The following is a 16549-nucleotide window of genomic DNA, read 5'->3' as shown; positions in this document are numbered from 1 at the left end:
GAAGGGCTGTAAAACAGTGCTTTTGTAAAAATAACTAACCCAGAGTACGTAATACATGGAAGCTTAGCTTAACCCTTTCAAGAGCAACCTCGTTCCCAGCGCATTTTGCCTTGTTGATAACGGCTTCAGGGGCCACAAGACCCTGGAAACGAGGTTGTTTTAAGAGGTTATTGGGTTTCGTTTCTGCGGGCAAGGGTATTTTTTGCCGACGACATCATATTTCCATAAGCCTTTTACATTTCTTAACGATTTTTATGAGTCAAATATGTCAAGAGACAATGATAATGAAATCAATAAAGAATATAGGGTTACCACTCTTTTTATAGAGCCAAAGTTAAGGAGATTTGTGTACTTGGGGTGTGAACTTTTTGAGATGACGATATTTTCATTAAAAAGATTGAGATCATTTGAAGTAGTTTTCATATTTTTTTTTTAAAAAAAATAGGATTATCTTAAAGGTAACACCACAAGTGTAGAACAAATTATTTCTGTACCGATGTAACATTTCTACGCATTTTGCGCACCCGGACCACGGGCAACAAAACAAAAACAAAGAATTTCGTATTGTTTTCTTTTAAATATGTTTACGAAAACAAAGAAAATATTCTTACTTTAACTAAATATTTCCAAAAAAAAACAATATTTTTTTTTTACATAAACAGTGAAGTCGACTTTCGTACAAAAAATAATTTGGGAAAGATATTCACTGCATTGTTTAAATGGATAATTTTTCTTCCTAAGCTTGTAATAAAAATTATTTCCACTCACAACAAATACCTCACAGCCTGCGTCACAAAAAATTTTTATTTTACTATTTTACCGAACAGGATTATTGAAAATTACAGAAAAATAAAAACACAAAAGTTTTTGTCTTATTATTCCGAGACTGTTTTGCTTTACGCTTACACTAATTTCGACGCTAATTTCAATGTTACGACAAAAAGCGACTTTACGACAAATGGCGGCTTTAGAACATCTCTTACATTGATCAAAAAAGGAAGAAAACAAAGAAAGGGAGAATTAATCTTCTGACTAAACAGACTTAAGCTAAACCAAAGCCTTCAGGACATTCTTGAATTGCTTTTAGCAGTTGTGTTTGTAGTTTGTCGTACGTTTCATAAGCCGGCAAATCCAACTGGTTGAAGCTGAAAAAAAGGTTTGGAATATGAAAGCAGTATTTTAAACCGTTGTACATTTGTAAATATAGCGAGGGTACAGCCAGTCAGAACACATTATGTGCGGTAATTGAATCGTGTATTAGTTTACGCCCAACAGGACTGAATTTTTTACCAATGAGAAAAATTGCACTACTTTTAAAAAAAATAATTTAAAAACGTTTATTTTGTCGTGTATTAACTTTCAAGTGTGCGCAAAGTGAGCCAAAAAAAAAAAGTAAGCGATGCCACGTGTTTGGCACGTGAAGAAAACGTGACTTACCACGTGTGAGCACACGGTAAACGTTCAGTAGAACGATCATCTCGATGTATTTGAAATTTTTGTACGCCGTTCATTCCTTCTAACGTCGAAAAACCTTGTAACGGCACCTTCGATGTACCTGTGACGAATTGGAGAAATTTCGCACGGTCTGCTTGCTCAAATGAACGCAACGCTCGCCAGAACCACTGGATCTGAAACAAGGCAGAGTTAATTTTTCACAATTTATAAATGCATTGTCAGAACTCTTCATAATTCACAGACGTGTAGAGGAAATTGGCTTCTGATTTATTTCTGAACATACACAATACTCGCACTCGTCTCTCATCGTTAAGGTCTATTTAAAAACTGCGCTCAACCTGCAGGGGGTGGTGTACATACTAGCGAACCAAAAGAATTAGGGGAGGAAGTGCCAGTATTGTGAACTTTCACTATTTGGATCAACCAAAGTTCGATCGTTGTTGTTTATAAAGTTGCGACACCATATTAGTTTTAGAACACACGATTGGCTATGATTAGTTATAGCGATTCTAATTCCAGCATGTCCTTTGTTTTGGCGTTTTCCTTAATATGATGTCCAGCAATAAGGCGGCTCACAAAAGAAACGGCTCAATGTTCACACAACTTTCACAACTACCGCTTTTCCCTCGACCTAAAGAAAGTTTCCTGACCTCCTACGACTCTAAAAAAACCCTGTTTAATCACAAAAAGTAGAAACAATAAAAAAATCTTTATATACCTGCAAAGAGTTCTCCGCGTATTTGTGATATTCTGTGTTGCTTTTCAGATCTTCAATATCAATGGTGGGTAGACCAGCCACCAGCAACTCTAGCTCCTGCTCATCGAAAATCGAGATGAGCCGTCTGGGGATAATTTCGTAGAAGCCTTCTAAGAAACTATCAATTTGTTGACGAATAGAGCCAGTCATCTTTTCTTGACAAACATATTTTACATATTCACGTTTCGTCTCTTCCGTCACTGGAATATTTCGTCCGTTTGCTTTTAAATCATGAACTTCATTTAAACCAAACACTTGCATCTACGAAAGATCAAAATTAATATATTTTACCTCCTGTAATTTGCTAAAAGGTTCTGGGACTTCACTTGACAGATGATGTCTAGGTTTCTGCACATATTATAGGTTTTCCTAAAATTCTGCGCGATGGAAGCGCAAGTTGGGCAAGTTAGACTTTGGAGCCTATATAACAGGGTTAAAGAAACTATCCAAGTCCCAGCTAAATCTTACTAGTTTGCCTTGAAAGAGAGAACAGATAGTAATCCTCGCCGGCGAGTATTTTACTTCGCCCAAAGATATTGTCAAGTGAACGCAATCAGTTAAATCTGCTCTACTATTGAAAAGTAGCTGCTATTCTCTATCCTCATTCTTTCATGTACCTTAATTATCTCTATTTTATTGCACCTTCCAAATAAATTCCAAATGAATTCTTTGACCAGTATCTAAATCTTCTACCTACCTCCAGTGAAAACGTCAACTCGTATCCCAACTCGCTAATGTCATGTTCAAGCAGGTAAACCAAACCTTGATAGAACCCATAATCCTCTGCTTCCATATCAGTGTAATGCACCGGTTTACCGAGAATGTGTTTGTAAAAAGAGCGGGTAAAATAACAGTCCAATAACTTATTATCGTAGATCGCTTTCGCCACAATCCGGCCAGCAAACTTAAAATAGCTCAAATGATTTGGATTGCAGTGTGAATTGCGGTTTGGTAAGTACGTTGCCTTTTCGCCTTGCGACGTGCAAAACAATGCATAGTTCGGGTTGAACATCTCGCGAGCCATAATTCCATACCATTCACGCAATAAACCACCTAAAAATAAAACCAAAATTAACAAATTGCTGTACAGCTCCAAAATTCATGGCTCCGAACGACCCTGAGCCAACGACCCTGAGCCAACACGGCATTTTACTAGTTTTGTTGTCATAAACATAATAACGCATTTTGTAGATAGAGTTAAGCTGCCAAGCGTGGTTCATTATCCCTCTTCCTTCGCAAGATCCTTAATAATAAAACTCCTTAAAAAGGAACTGAAGAAGTATCCGGGCCGAATAAATGGTTCTATTAAGGACCATGATGACTACCTTCAAAGGTCACAATGTGATGGGTCCGGAAATTGATGGCGATTTGACTCACCTGCGTCCTGTCCTTCTTCTCCATCAAACACAATATACAAACGATTTTTTAATTCTTCCGGCGTGCGACGATGCAACTCACGATACGAATCTTCAAACACATGCTCACGTCGGATGTGTACAGCCATATCTTCACGACGATGACCCTAAAACGAAAAAATAATCAGAACACAAAAAAGAAAAAGGCTTGAACTATTTGACTAACATCCGAGAACCACGGGTTAGTAAAGCTATGCCTTGAGTGAAAAGGACGCAAAAAACCACACATATAACTACAACCTTAAGAGCGACTATTTTTACTCTTTTGTTCATACTGAACCTCAAAATGAGGTACATAAAATTTTTATCGTGAATTGAATGAAAATGGAGTTTCTTCCTAACGTTACTTTAGTATGAAAAAAGTCGTTAGCTCCAAACATTGTGAAATCTTGAAAGCGTTTTTCTTTCCGGAGTGAAGAAGATTAAGTTTCACTGTGACGACATAACGATTGTGACGAAAACCAATATAAAAGTACCTTATCCTCCTTCTCTAACTCCTGTCTGAAGTATCTTCGCTTCACATCGAAATCCAACAAACGCGTGTGATGAACAAGTACTGCAAATGGACCTTCTGATAACGGATTGTTCGATTGCCGTAAAATTTGATTCAAAACAGTGCGATGTGTTTCTAAAATGTTAGGTGTAAAATAGACGAATAAAAAAAATATAAGATATTTGTAAATGACAATATGCAAGGGATTTGCTCTTCCATACGGAATCTCGTTTCAGTACACACGACAAATGTTTAAGTTTTTCTCTCTACACTATGGACGAATATTTCTGAACGTAAAATTATGGTACGAACATTTTTTTCATTTTTACGTCGAGTTTCAATTTTTTTCTATAAATAATCTAAAACCCGTTTCATGCTTTATGTAAAGAAATAATTTTTCAGAATAACCACCATATAAATCAAGCCGTAGCGTCCTACTTTCCATGAAGTAAAATTATCGTTTCAGTCTTTTAAAAAAGTTATCAAAAACATGTGAAAATGCGTCAATTAGTCAAGGTTTTAGGAGCACAAAATTTTTTTGTTTGCTGTATAAAACTGAAGATTTTACATTTTATCAAGTTTTCGGTGAAGAATTTAAAAATCACATTTATTTTGTTTAAAAAAATTGAGAAATAGCGGCGGTACATCAAAGAAAACTAATCCTGGAAAAGTGTATTGGCGTAGCCTTTTAAAAGAAAGTAATCGAACACTCACCAGCAAATCGTAAAAACTTCTGCGTATCCGGTGGCAAATTCAAAAATATAGAGCTTTGTGAACCCAATCGACCAGAACTTGACGGACTGAGCGCACTTCCTGGCGATACTGGACCAGGACTTGGTGGAATGTCCAGCGACGATAAGGAAGCAGAAGGCTCAGCCGAGTCTTTTGGTTTTTCATCGTCTTTGTCAGAACCATGAACAATAAAGAAGGCTTCCACCGCTGGTTGCAGCACAAGGACAGCGTTTGTATCTGTCGTTTCAGCAAGCTCAGTTAACGTCTCACCTATTGTGTAGAGACGCATTCTCAACATGCACCTTATAACAGGAATAACAAACATGGCGGTCTGTGAACACGCCAACTTCTTTGCTACTTCAAATGATGTCATTTGTGCACATCAGTTATTAAGAAATGCAATTTTATTGGTGTGTATGCGAGTAGAAACAAACTACTTTAAGTGCAGAAACTATCACAGACAGATACATTGACCAATTGCTGCTGGCTAAAGTCACGAAGGTTTATGGATGTGAAAAAAAAAATTATCAAAGAATACATAATATATAATATAATGTTTAGCACGGCTCATACGCTAAAGTTGCTGTCGGAGAAAGCTGCTGCACCTACAGTATTACCAATGAGACCTGTTAAACTGCATGAGTGCTAAAAACTCACCTAACACATCCCACAATTCGTCCAAGTTGAGTTGCGTGCTCAAGCGTGGAAATTGTGGAATTTTCGGTTCTTCTGGTTTCTTGGAGGATTCCCCTGCTACAAGAAACATATTTTTACCATGAGTATAGTATATAATATGGACCCTAACGTCTGAATATTTCACGTTGACACTTGCACATGACGACATATTTTAATAATAGAATTTGATTAGCTCTTCTCTTATTCTTTTGTGTTGCGAAGTGTATTCCGACTCCATTCTTATATCATATCTATTAACCAGAATTCAAATTTTTATGTGGAAACTCATCTTTAACGTTTGTAGTCTTACAGCAAATCTTGGTAGTGGTTGTCTCAAACAACGCTTAAATTTCAGGTTCACAAATTCTAGCTGTAAAACAGGTAGAAAGAAGTACCTTGCGTTTCTGTAGAAAGTTGACCAGCAACGGAGGCAGCGCTGTTGTTTTCATTCGGCTGACTGCTGGAAGAAGGTCCACTACCTTCTGCTGGCGTTGGCTGAAATTATGCACGGAAATACAAGTGGAATGTGACACACTGAATTTTTTTTTCAAAATCAACGACAAAGTTGCCAACAAAAGTCTGATCTCTTTTAAATCTTGAAAATTCTTTTTAACAAAAAGTCCTATTTAATCCTTTATTTTTTCAATATTTTGCGATTTAGCTTTTAGAATTTTAGGCTTCCGTTTCTTAACACTATGTATACTTATACATACAAACAAGCAAAACTTCAATGAACTACCTGGATTTAAAATATTAGAAAAAACTAATAATTTAATGCTCAAAAAACTTCAAAAATCCGTATTTTTAAACTGCTTTTGGGCCAAAAAAAAATTCTTAAAAAAAAAACTGGCTTCGTCATATTTGAGGGTCATTTGTTCTCTAATCCTTGTGCAAAAAATCAGAATAAACTAATGATCCAATCCTGAGAAATGTCGTAAAAACCGTATTTTTTTTACTATTTTGGCTCATTCTGCGCATAAATCCACTATTGTTTTCAGCCGATAAGATAAAACTGACTTTGTTACATTTGAGGGTCTATTGTTCTCGTCATTGTGCAAAAAATTAGAAAAAAGCAATGATCTGATCCAGAGAAAAGCTGGCAACGGACGGACACGGACCAAGTAATAGGACCTCGCCTGTAACATGTAGTATGACTTGCGAAACCCAACAAAGTTATCTAACCTGTTGATTCCGTGTCTCAGGAGCACCGAACCGATCTATCATTGCATACATTGCTTCCATGTCAGCCTCCAAAGCAGCAACAAATTCTCTTAGATTACTACCGCCATGATGCAGACGTTCGATCAAACGAATACCTAAATAAAATTAATTTTTGTATACAAAAATACAGAAAAAACTTGTATCCGAATTATCTTAAATAAAGCTGTGTCCAGAAAACCATTTTTTTAACTTTTCATACAATACGATGCGATGCGATACGAATCCAAAAATTTTATTCACGTTTAAGAAAACGAGAATAATAGTTGAATAAAACAAAGAATTTTTGTAGAACCTTCATAAATATAACCTGAGGTTCGATGAATTAACAAAAACTTTACAGAGAAAAAAAAAACGAAATTTAAATTTAGGGATAATTCTTAGTCCCTTCCATAAAAAACGTTACCTCTTGTACTTGACTGATTGCTCCTAGATGATTGACTAGGTCTCTTTGCAAATTTCTTGGCTGCGTCTCGCAGTTGCAATATGACTTTCAACACTCGTAAAAACAAAGACTGAGTAGACCGCTTCGCTGTTAAAGTAGCCATCATTGATAAATGCAAATCGTAGATAACCTAAACAAAAAAAAATATTTAGAAATTATACAAAATATGTAATGCTATATACTCCCTGAGGATTGGGCGTTAATATATGAATAACAAAGCCAGGCGGGCGTATAAATGACGGCTAATACTGGCCGTCGTTAAAAAACTTAGGACTCTCATTTATGCTGCTTTGTTAACCACCCAGAGAGCTTCAGAAAAATAGAACATTACAGTAAAATACGAACACCACGCATACACTACAGTAAATACTGCGATTACAAGAACGTTGGAAAAGAAATCTTTACAAGTCGCTTAATTTATAGACAAATGCCAGGTACTAATAGAACGACAGCTTAAAATACATGCCTAACCCACACCCAGGAGAGAACAAGGAATAAGAAATACGCAAGCCTTAATTTTTCAATGATATGTAAATTTATGGAAACACACACACAAAACGCAGCGATTGCAGCCTCGCAAACAAGCTAATATCTACAGCTTTGAAAACAAATTGTTTCTGTTGAAGTAAATATACGTACAGGTTTGGGTACATTTCTTCTTGATGGTTGATTGGCGCCGAAGTTACCAAAACGTCTGTTTTGGTTGGCAGCGCGTCCTCCTCGTCCTCGCCATGGTTGGCTCCTTGCTGATGCAGGGTTGATTATAACAGGTACACTTTGTTTTGAGCCCTACAAAAGATATACATTTTATACGGTGTTTTGTTATAACGAACGAAGGGAGTGGAATTGAAGGAGATTTTAGGGGGGAGTAACGGTAAAGATTTAGATAAACCAGATTGGTAAGTCAAACATTTTTTTTTTACTATTTTATTTAAATTTCTAAGAAACATAAAAAAATGAGTTCTAGGTAAAATATACTTCAGATCCTTGACTTTTTTTCAACTAGATCAAATTTTTAATATTTTTTCTAATATTTTTTTTTACGTATCGAGTGGATAATCTAAAAAAAGAAACGGAATTCTTCATGTAAACAAATCACAAACCTTTTGTTGATCAGTGCTCTTCGTAGACGCGTTCATTGCGTTATGCTCTTTTAATTCCAAAAGCAAGTTAGTAATTTCAGTTCTTAAAACATCGGCTGTCTCTTGACCTCCCTCCAACAGAAGGTCCAAAATACAGTCTCTTGTCAATGGCTCTGTTCTGGATAACTGTAAAAGCAAGGTGGTAGCATCTTCTAAGCCTTCATCAGAGCATGTTCCTGACGTCAACACATTCACAGCCATTCGTAACTGACCAATCAGAATGGCAGGTTCTTTCTCTGGCGACAAAGGAGCCAATGATAACGCGGGTGAAGAACTATTGTCTAGAACAAAATATTTCAAGAAATTACCAAAGGAAAGTTTTGGCATATAACCAATGCGAATATATAGTGCGTAGAAAAAAGGGACTCTGCATCTTTTAACATAAGAAAAAAACTTCACCATAATATTTTACAACTACAAAAAAGATGTTTAACTACAGGGTTGCCACGAGAAAAAGATTGAATGTAGTATTTCAGTATTTTTTCTTGACTTCTTTTTACAGGTTATCTCGAATGATTAATATTAGCTTGAATAGCACTGTGCTTTATGGGTTGGTCATTAGATTGTAGCTTTGCATTATGTTCTCAAATAGCACATTTCTTTAATCACTCAAACAAGCTGTATAGCTGTAATATTGAACCAGCAGAAATAAGTAGTGCTGAGATGACAAAACAAAGAAAGTAAAAATAAATAACAAAAAAGACAGAAAGGCGTAATTTTAAGAATGTATTTTAACCCCACGACTCTCCAAGACCTGCGGCAACCCTGGAGAAATTACAATTACTGAAAAAAATATCAGGAAAAAGAAAGTACTTTCTTACCTACGGATGATGTATCACTTCTTGGATGATAGGTATGATCGACATCCATAGCATCATGTTCTCCATGAATATTCTCTGTGGTTATGCCACTGATATCACTCTGTGCAACAGTGCCGTCTGATATGGCTGAAATCACAGAGCCTGTATGTGGAGAACGTACATCTCTGTGAAGCATTATCCTACCCTCTGACGCTTCCGGTGGCTCGACAAGTAACGATGACGTAATCGAAGTTGTTTCTGAACACACCGTGCCAGTGTCTGCCGCATTCTGTTCCCTTTCATAATACGTCTGGTCAGGTAACATGGCTTGTGGAGTGGGCAAGGCTGTATCAGCAAACGTGACAGTTTGAATTGGGTGTGGCATGTCGGGAAGAACAGCATCATCCTCCGGTGGGTGTGCATTAGGTCCACTCTGGTGAGTTACTTCGACGGTTCGAGCTTGTAAATGTTTTGGCCTTTCAGGCAATGACATTGAGATGACAGCAAGCAAACGCAACAACTTATCAGTCAGCATTGTACTCTGTTTCACGACAGGATGCGACAACATGCTTAAAATCTGACCAAGTGGCGAACTGACAAATGATGTACTTTCCCGTTCCTTCGGAAAATCACGAAGAATTTTCGACGGTGCCTTACCTTTTAGACTATCCCCAATCGAGTTTAATCGAACAAGAATATCCCAGAATTCACTTTGCGCATCGATATCACCACTACTAGGTCCAGGTTGATCGACGTTGGAGGAATCTTTCTTATCCTCCTTTTCTGGCAAGGGTGAAAAGCTTGATGGGAAATTCTTGGCAAGGAAGGAAAGTGCTTCCAAGGTTTGCTTGCAAACATCAAGACAAGCTTGTTGGTGAACTGTCACAAAACAATCAGTTGGCTTCCGACCAACTTTCTGCAGTTGAAATATATTAATACAACCACCGAAAGCAAGATTTAAAGTTCTCGACAGCCACTGGTTATGTGGCACGGTGTCCGGAGCAATCTCTTCACACAATGAACTCTCTAACTCCTTCTGCTTCCTGCTAGGCTTCGGCTTCACAAATGCATTTTCCAACTGGCTTTTGTTTATGTTACTAGAAGTACTTTCTTGATGAAAGCTACTAGTCCTGCGTAAAATAGATATTAACGCTAATATAATCCACTGTTTCGACGCATTGTGATAACTCAAATTCCGAAGAATGCGATGCAGTCGAGATGCGTTTAACGTGCTGTCATTCAAGAATAAAAGTACGAGCAAACATGTCAGGCTTTCTGGATCTAATAACTGTCTCCCAACTTTCTTTGTGCCCATACCTCCAGAAGGTCCATCTGTAACCCTCCAAGAATTCATTTGACCACGTGGAAATAACCGAGCAAATTGAAAGCCACCACCCGGTACGCGATGTGCAAGCCCGGCGTGTCTTAATAATTGTGAAAAGTCACTTCTAGTTGTCAAACTACGCTCTGCTTGTATTTGCATTCTTCTTTGTTCTATTTCACGTCGCAGTCCCTGTGCTTCAGTACTAAGCTCTGGAGGCAACACAGCTAAAACAGTATCGTCCATATCCGCTAGCACTTGTCTGCGCAGTGTTGGGTTCAAGTTTCGCACAAATTCAGCTGGATCAACAGGTTGTTCTGGGCGTTGCTGGGCTGCTGTAAATCTGGCTTGTTCAAGACGTTGCTGTTCTAAAACCTAATGTGAAAGACTAGATAATGTACACACGAAAAAGATTTAATAGCGAATCAGTATAAATAACTGTGTTTGCTATAAAAATTCAAAGTGGATCATACAATCAAATGTGAAATGAACTAATTTTAAAGTCACATGTTGCGTCAAAATATACGCATAAATTCCTACCTCTTGTTGAACATCTGGGGGAAGTGCAGCTAAAAATTCAGGAGATACTTCCTGTGGTTCTGTGGGATCCGAGGTATCAGTGTTAGATTCTTGAGGGGCAGCACCATTGTTTGTAGTTCTTAAACGAATACCAAACTGCTCGCGCAGAACTTCTTCCCTATTTAAAAAATATTTACGTAAAGTAACTACTGCATTTAACAAACTGAGTGATCAGGATACCTAAAGGGGCGCTCATTTAAGAGGGGGAAACATTGTTATCCTTTTTAAACAAAGTAAAGTATAATAAAAAAATATAAATACTATTTTGGGTTTATTAAATAATTTCCAAATGAGCGCCCTTTATAGGTTTGTTGAATACAGTTTCTTGTTCAACTTATGTTTGAGAAATAAAATTAATTTAATATACACTCTGAAAGATACTTTTTCATTTTAAACTGAACATTCGTCGTACAGATGAATAAAAATGTAAACATCATGCTGATTTAAATGACACAACCTAGCATACAAACCTTATAGAATCCGGAAGAGCAGCTAGAAAAGATGGATCAACACCTTCAGGGATACCCATTCCTTCTAGTTCTCTTTGTATTTGTTCAGCGGCACGTAACACACCAGATGGTCCAGGACCTGGTTCAGTGTTGGCTTGAGCTTGATTTAGAGGAGCGTCCTGACTTGTGTTTACCACGTTGGTTGAGGTGGTGGAGTGAACAACAGAAGAGAAACTTCCCACTGTGGATGATGCAACGACTGAAACATGAGCGGTTCCTATTACAGAAAGTAAAAATACCCATCATGTTAGTCTTAATCTATGGTACATACAATTTATAAATAAAGTTTATATCTTTGAAAGTGATTAGAACCACCCTTTAGAACACAGAATAAATCAACAAAGTCTCTAAAGATAGAGAATTATAACAGAATGATATTTTTACAGCATAAAGAAAACATAACTCACCATCTATAGTTTGAGCAGTTGTAGTAATAACTGGTGTTGGCGATGAGGTAACCAACTGCGACATAATAGCAGCTGCCAAATCTGATGCAAGGGCTGCACTAGTTGTTGGAGGAGGTAAATCTATACTGGGTGCTGTGGACACCACCCTACCTTCTAAAGGATCGGGACGGCTGAGAGGACTAGGGACATTTTCTTGTGGCCACCTGACCACTGGCACTGGTATTGAGCCTCGAGAAAAGAGCGAATTATTGCGCAGTTGCTGTAGACTTGGAATATCTGCTGGAGTGGTAAATGAGGATGAAGCACCTATCATTCCCGGCTCCGGTGTATTTGCACCTGGTGCTGGTGTAAAGCCTAAATCTGCAGTCAATACATTGGTGTTATTACGTAATTGGTTCAATCGTAAAACATCGTGTGGAGTTTCCATTCCAACAGAACTGTTGTCTGGAACTACTCCAAGTATAGTGGCTATATCCGATGCTGTATTCCTGATGGAATCAGAACTAGGTCCATCAGCAGGGGTGGCAGTGACCGCTTGCGAAGCATTAACAGTCGGATCTCTCACTGGTGCGTTTGGTTGCATTTCTGGCAAAGGATTAAAAGGTGTGACATAATTAGATGGTGTATCAGTTTGTAAGGGAGGCTGTGAAGCTAATGTTGGTGGTGTCCACAAACTAGTATTGATGACCCGATGCATTAGATGTGGGGTGTTTACGATGACACTTGGCACTGAAGAAGATATAGTGGTAGAAATAATTGGTTGTGTTGATGACGTTGATACCACTGATTCTGCAGTAGTCGTTGTAGCAACACTAGAAACAGTGGAAGTCGTTGTGGTGGCAGTGGAGCCAGATGTTGTTTCAGCATTTTTCTCAGCATTTTGTTTTTCTTTTTGGAGTAATTTCTTTTTCTCGCTTTCTTCTTTTTTCTTTTTCTCTTCGGCTAGCTTTTCTTTCAACTCTTCTTTCTGTATTTTCTCCAAGTAACTTATAATATCTTGCTTCAAACCATTCACACAATTGTGGACACTCGAGCCATCTAGTAAGCGACTTTCTACAGTCCAACGCGACAGTGCGCTGGGTACAGAGTTTAACAAGCCGGATGATGTTTCATTTCCATCACCAAAAATATCAAAGAAAATATCATCCCCAACTGTGTACATTGAATCAAAATTTCTATTGCTTGAACTCATGTCATCACCAACTAAAATACGTGCAAAGGAGCCTACAAAAAAATGATGGCAAAATATTTTACTTTTGGTCAACACAAAAAGAGATTGGTGAGACAAAACGAGGTTAATGCAACTATCAAAATAACAAAAAAATTTTAGGCTGTGTGAAACACAAACACAATTTTTCTCAAAAAAACATTTCCATACCTGTATGAGAACCACCATGTACATGTATTGTATTTCCTTGTCTGGAAAACGCTCGCTCTCCTCGATTTGCTCTTCCTCTTGCCGGTCGTTGGCTTGCTGTACTTCTAGGTGTTTGATCACTATTTCTTACCAGTAAGGGATGGCTTAAAATAGAGGAACGGTTTTGTGGTGCAGACATCATGCCATCATCACTAACCATCTGTGGAATGTGCACTGCAAATGGTCTTCGAGGAAAGCTGATCTCTAAAGTCCCACCTGAATGAAAAAATTTGCAAAATTAACAAATACAATGGAAAAGTTGTTCTATCGCAGCTGGGGTATCTCATGTTAAAACATTTCCATTAATCTCAAAATGTCTGAAAAGCCACAGCAGCATCAGCAAACATAAACGAAAAAGTGATGCAACAAGTCCACTCACCATGATCGTCAATATCTGCAAATGTCTCAGTAACATCACCGGTAGCATCATCTTCATCACCAAACAAAATTGCATCGTCAGCTCCTGCTATCGTATCATCCGCGTCCATTTCACTACCTTCTTCATCATCTTCGTTTCCTTCATCATCAGTGTCATCGTCATCATCGTCATCATCATTACCACCCAGGACACCACCATGCTCCTCATCATCTTCGTCATCATCATCGTCTCCTAAAATGATGGAAATAATATGATTGGATTTATTCCTTTTTTTAACAACACGTGGTTATGAATCAATGCTTTCAATACTGCATTCGAAATTACAAAATGTAATATCAGATACTTGGATGTAGTGGTTGGTTCACTAGTTTCTATGGAATGACAAAATGTTGTTCTACACTAGTGCAAGAATGACAGTGGACTGTTGTTAGTATAAAAGCTGATTTTCATTATAATAATGTCTTAAAAAAAACCCTCTGTAAGTCTGGGTATTGATTTAACACTTTTGCTAAATCGCTATAAATGTTTTCAATCACACAATCAAAAGAAGTACTTAAATATTTTTTCTGAAAAACTGATATTAATCATTTTGTTTAATCAAGTCTAGTTTTGCAAATTCAAAAATACTAAAAGTACTTACCACCACCCATGATAAATGTCTCTTCCATATGTGCATCGTTCAATCTATCATGGCGCTCCGATATAATATCAAAAGTGTCGGCCATATCATCTGCAGCATTTACACTTCCTGCTAGATCTTGACTAGCAGATTCCTGCTGTGTACTGGTCACAGCATTTGATTGGCTGGAAATCAACAGGTTGCTGGTGGTCTCTTCATTCATTGGTTCATGGTTTTGTTGGTAATCATTGCCTGGAAAGTTCCATAAAGAGTATTAAGTACAAAAATTTTTATTTAAACGATTCATATTTTTCAGAAGACGAAATAATTAATTGATTGTTCTTAAACAAAAAGGAAAAAATTTTACTGCAAAAATGCCTTTGTTTAAAATCAAGACAAACACAGATCAAAATATTCAAATATTATATTCTTTTTTGGCAACTTAAAAACATACAATAAAGGTATTAACACTATGTACCTTCACTGATATTATCTGACAAGACTCCTTCGTTCTCACTATCTGACTCTGAATCAGACGAATCTGAATTACCAACCATGGGATTCGCTTCAATATATATTCTTTGTTCTACAGCACTATCTGGGCCACCACGTGAGCTCATTAAGCTTTCACCAAAGATTTCAGTTTCATCTGTAATACAAACATAGCAATTAATTTTTCAAATGTGAAACCACATATTTACTCTATTATCCCTGCCTCTCTACTATGGTATCGTTTGAAAAAATAATCCCATATCTGATAATTCCGTTTGCTGTAATTTCTATCATGTCTGTACAGTATTCATGCGCTCCAATATTTTCACTGCATATAGCAGTGTAACTAGAATCTTGCTGAATGCTGCTGAATTATTTTCTTCGTAAGTGATACTAACCCAATTGCTACGCTTTGAAAAAATAATCTGGCATCTTAAGTTAACTAATTGAAAAACCTGCAGGAATAATGGAGTCAATATAGTAACTATAGAGGTGTAGTAAAGTGGGGGATAGGGATCACTAAATCTCCTGAATACTACGCAAGAAAATTAACAAAACATATTATCTATCATGATGCATCAGTAGATGCATTTACATTACACCATTAGACACGTCCATAATACCACTAGTAACTGTGCATCAAATCCAGCTCACCGATAGTCAGTCTGTTAGCATTTCACAAAGTAGTACTGCTTCAAATTATGAAACAGAAATTATGCGAAATACAACCACGAAGATTTTCAGGAAGACCTACGATCACGTGACTGGTCCCGTTTGTATATGATCACAAATGTTAATGCGGCTTGGCTTTACTTTAAACAGATTCTTTTTCCGATATTAGATAAACACGCTCCAATCATTGAAAAACGGGTGAAAGGTAAACGTTGCCCTTGGTTACCAAATGACATCAAGAAAGACATGAACACTCGAGACCAGCTTCTCCGTAAAGCGAGAAAATCCAACAAGGGATCTGACTGGTCTGCATATAAAACATTAAAAAATCGTTGTAACAACAGAATAAAATATGCTAGACAGAAGTATCATAGTGATTTACTTTCTGAGAATTGTAGAAATCCTGCAAAAGACTGGAAGTGTTTAAAAGAAATCCTACCTCCGAAAAATCCGAAAAAATCACAACAAACTACGTCAAACGATAGTTCCAGAAACACTGCAAGAGCAAAAAGTTTTTGTTATTACTATTCTACTGTTGCAGAAAAACTCAAACAAGCTGCATTTCCATTGCAAAATTTCATCTGGAAGAAACCTAAGCAGTACGACCGCAGAACTGACAAAACCTTTAAGTTTAAATACATTAGCAAACTGTTTGTAGAAAGAGAATTACAATCGTTGAAACGTAAAAAAGCTGCTGGATGGGATAATCTGCCACCGGGTATTTTGAAAGATGCAGCGACAGTTCTGTCAGGCCCCCTTGCGCATATCATTAATCTATCGTTACAAACTGCTACGGTCCCAACAGAATGGAAAATTGCCAAAGTAACTCCAATTTACAAAGGAGGCGACACAAAAGATTGTTGTAATTTCCGCCCAATATCTGTATTACCTGTTCTGTCCAAAATACTGGAAAAAGCTGTACACAAACAACTTATCGATTATCTGGAAAATCACAAGCTTTTACCAGAACACCAGTTTGGATACAGAAGACGCAGATCCACAGAGCTCGCAACAATTTTACT

General features: G+C 37.3%; 1 protein-coding gene across 1 annotated transcript in view; it reads right to left on the bottom strand.

The window, feature by feature from the left end:
- Window positions 1-557: 557 nt before the first annotated feature.
- Window positions 558-16549, bottom strand: part of LOC130625594 (E3 ubiquitin-protein ligase HUWE1-like) — a 45370-nt gene continuing 29378 nt past the window's right edge. Inside the window, exons 43-63 of the mRNA XM_057440696.1 lie at window positions 14842-15012; window positions 14385-14615; window positions 13745-13975; window positions 13327-13581; window positions 11949-13172; window positions 11503-11758; window positions 10994-11150; window positions 9154-10828; window positions 8294-8613; window positions 7830-7979; window positions 7152-7320; window positions 6710-6843; window positions 5923-6022; window positions 5510-5605; window positions 4835-5122; window positions 4104-4255; window positions 3590-3734; window positions 2910-3265; window positions 2174-2473; window positions 1438-1628; window positions 558-1145 (exon numbers count right to left, since the gene is read on the bottom strand). Of these exons, the coding sequence (XP_057296679.1) occupies window positions 1043-1145; window positions 1438-1628; window positions 2174-2473; window positions 2910-3265; window positions 3590-3734; window positions 4104-4255; window positions 4835-5122; window positions 5510-5605; window positions 5923-6022; window positions 6710-6843; window positions 7152-7320; window positions 7830-7979; window positions 8294-8613; window positions 9154-10828; window positions 10994-11150; window positions 11503-11758; window positions 11949-13172; window positions 13327-13581; window positions 13745-13975; window positions 14385-14615; window positions 14842-15012 (6704 nt within the window). The 3' untranslated portion in view covers window positions 558-1042. The remainder of the gene's footprint in view (window positions 1146-1437; window positions 1629-2173; window positions 2474-2909; window positions 3266-3589; window positions 3735-4103; window positions 4256-4834; window positions 5123-5509; window positions 5606-5922; window positions 6023-6709; window positions 6844-7151; window positions 7321-7829; window positions 7980-8293; window positions 8614-9153; window positions 10829-10993; window positions 11151-11502; window positions 11759-11948; window positions 13173-13326; window positions 13582-13744; window positions 13976-14384; window positions 14616-14841; window positions 15013-16549) is intronic.

Source organism: Hydractinia symbiolongicarpus, chromosome 14, assembly GCF_029227915.1.
Source record: "Hydractinia symbiolongicarpus strain clone_291-10 chromosome 14, HSymV2.1, whole genome shotgun sequence".
NCBI lineage: Eukaryota > Metazoa > Cnidaria > Hydrozoa > Anthoathecata > Hydractiniidae > Hydractinia > Hydractinia symbiolongicarpus.
The sequence above is the reverse complement of the archived record's forward strand: the minus strand, read 5'-3'. Positions and strand labels throughout refer to the sequence as shown.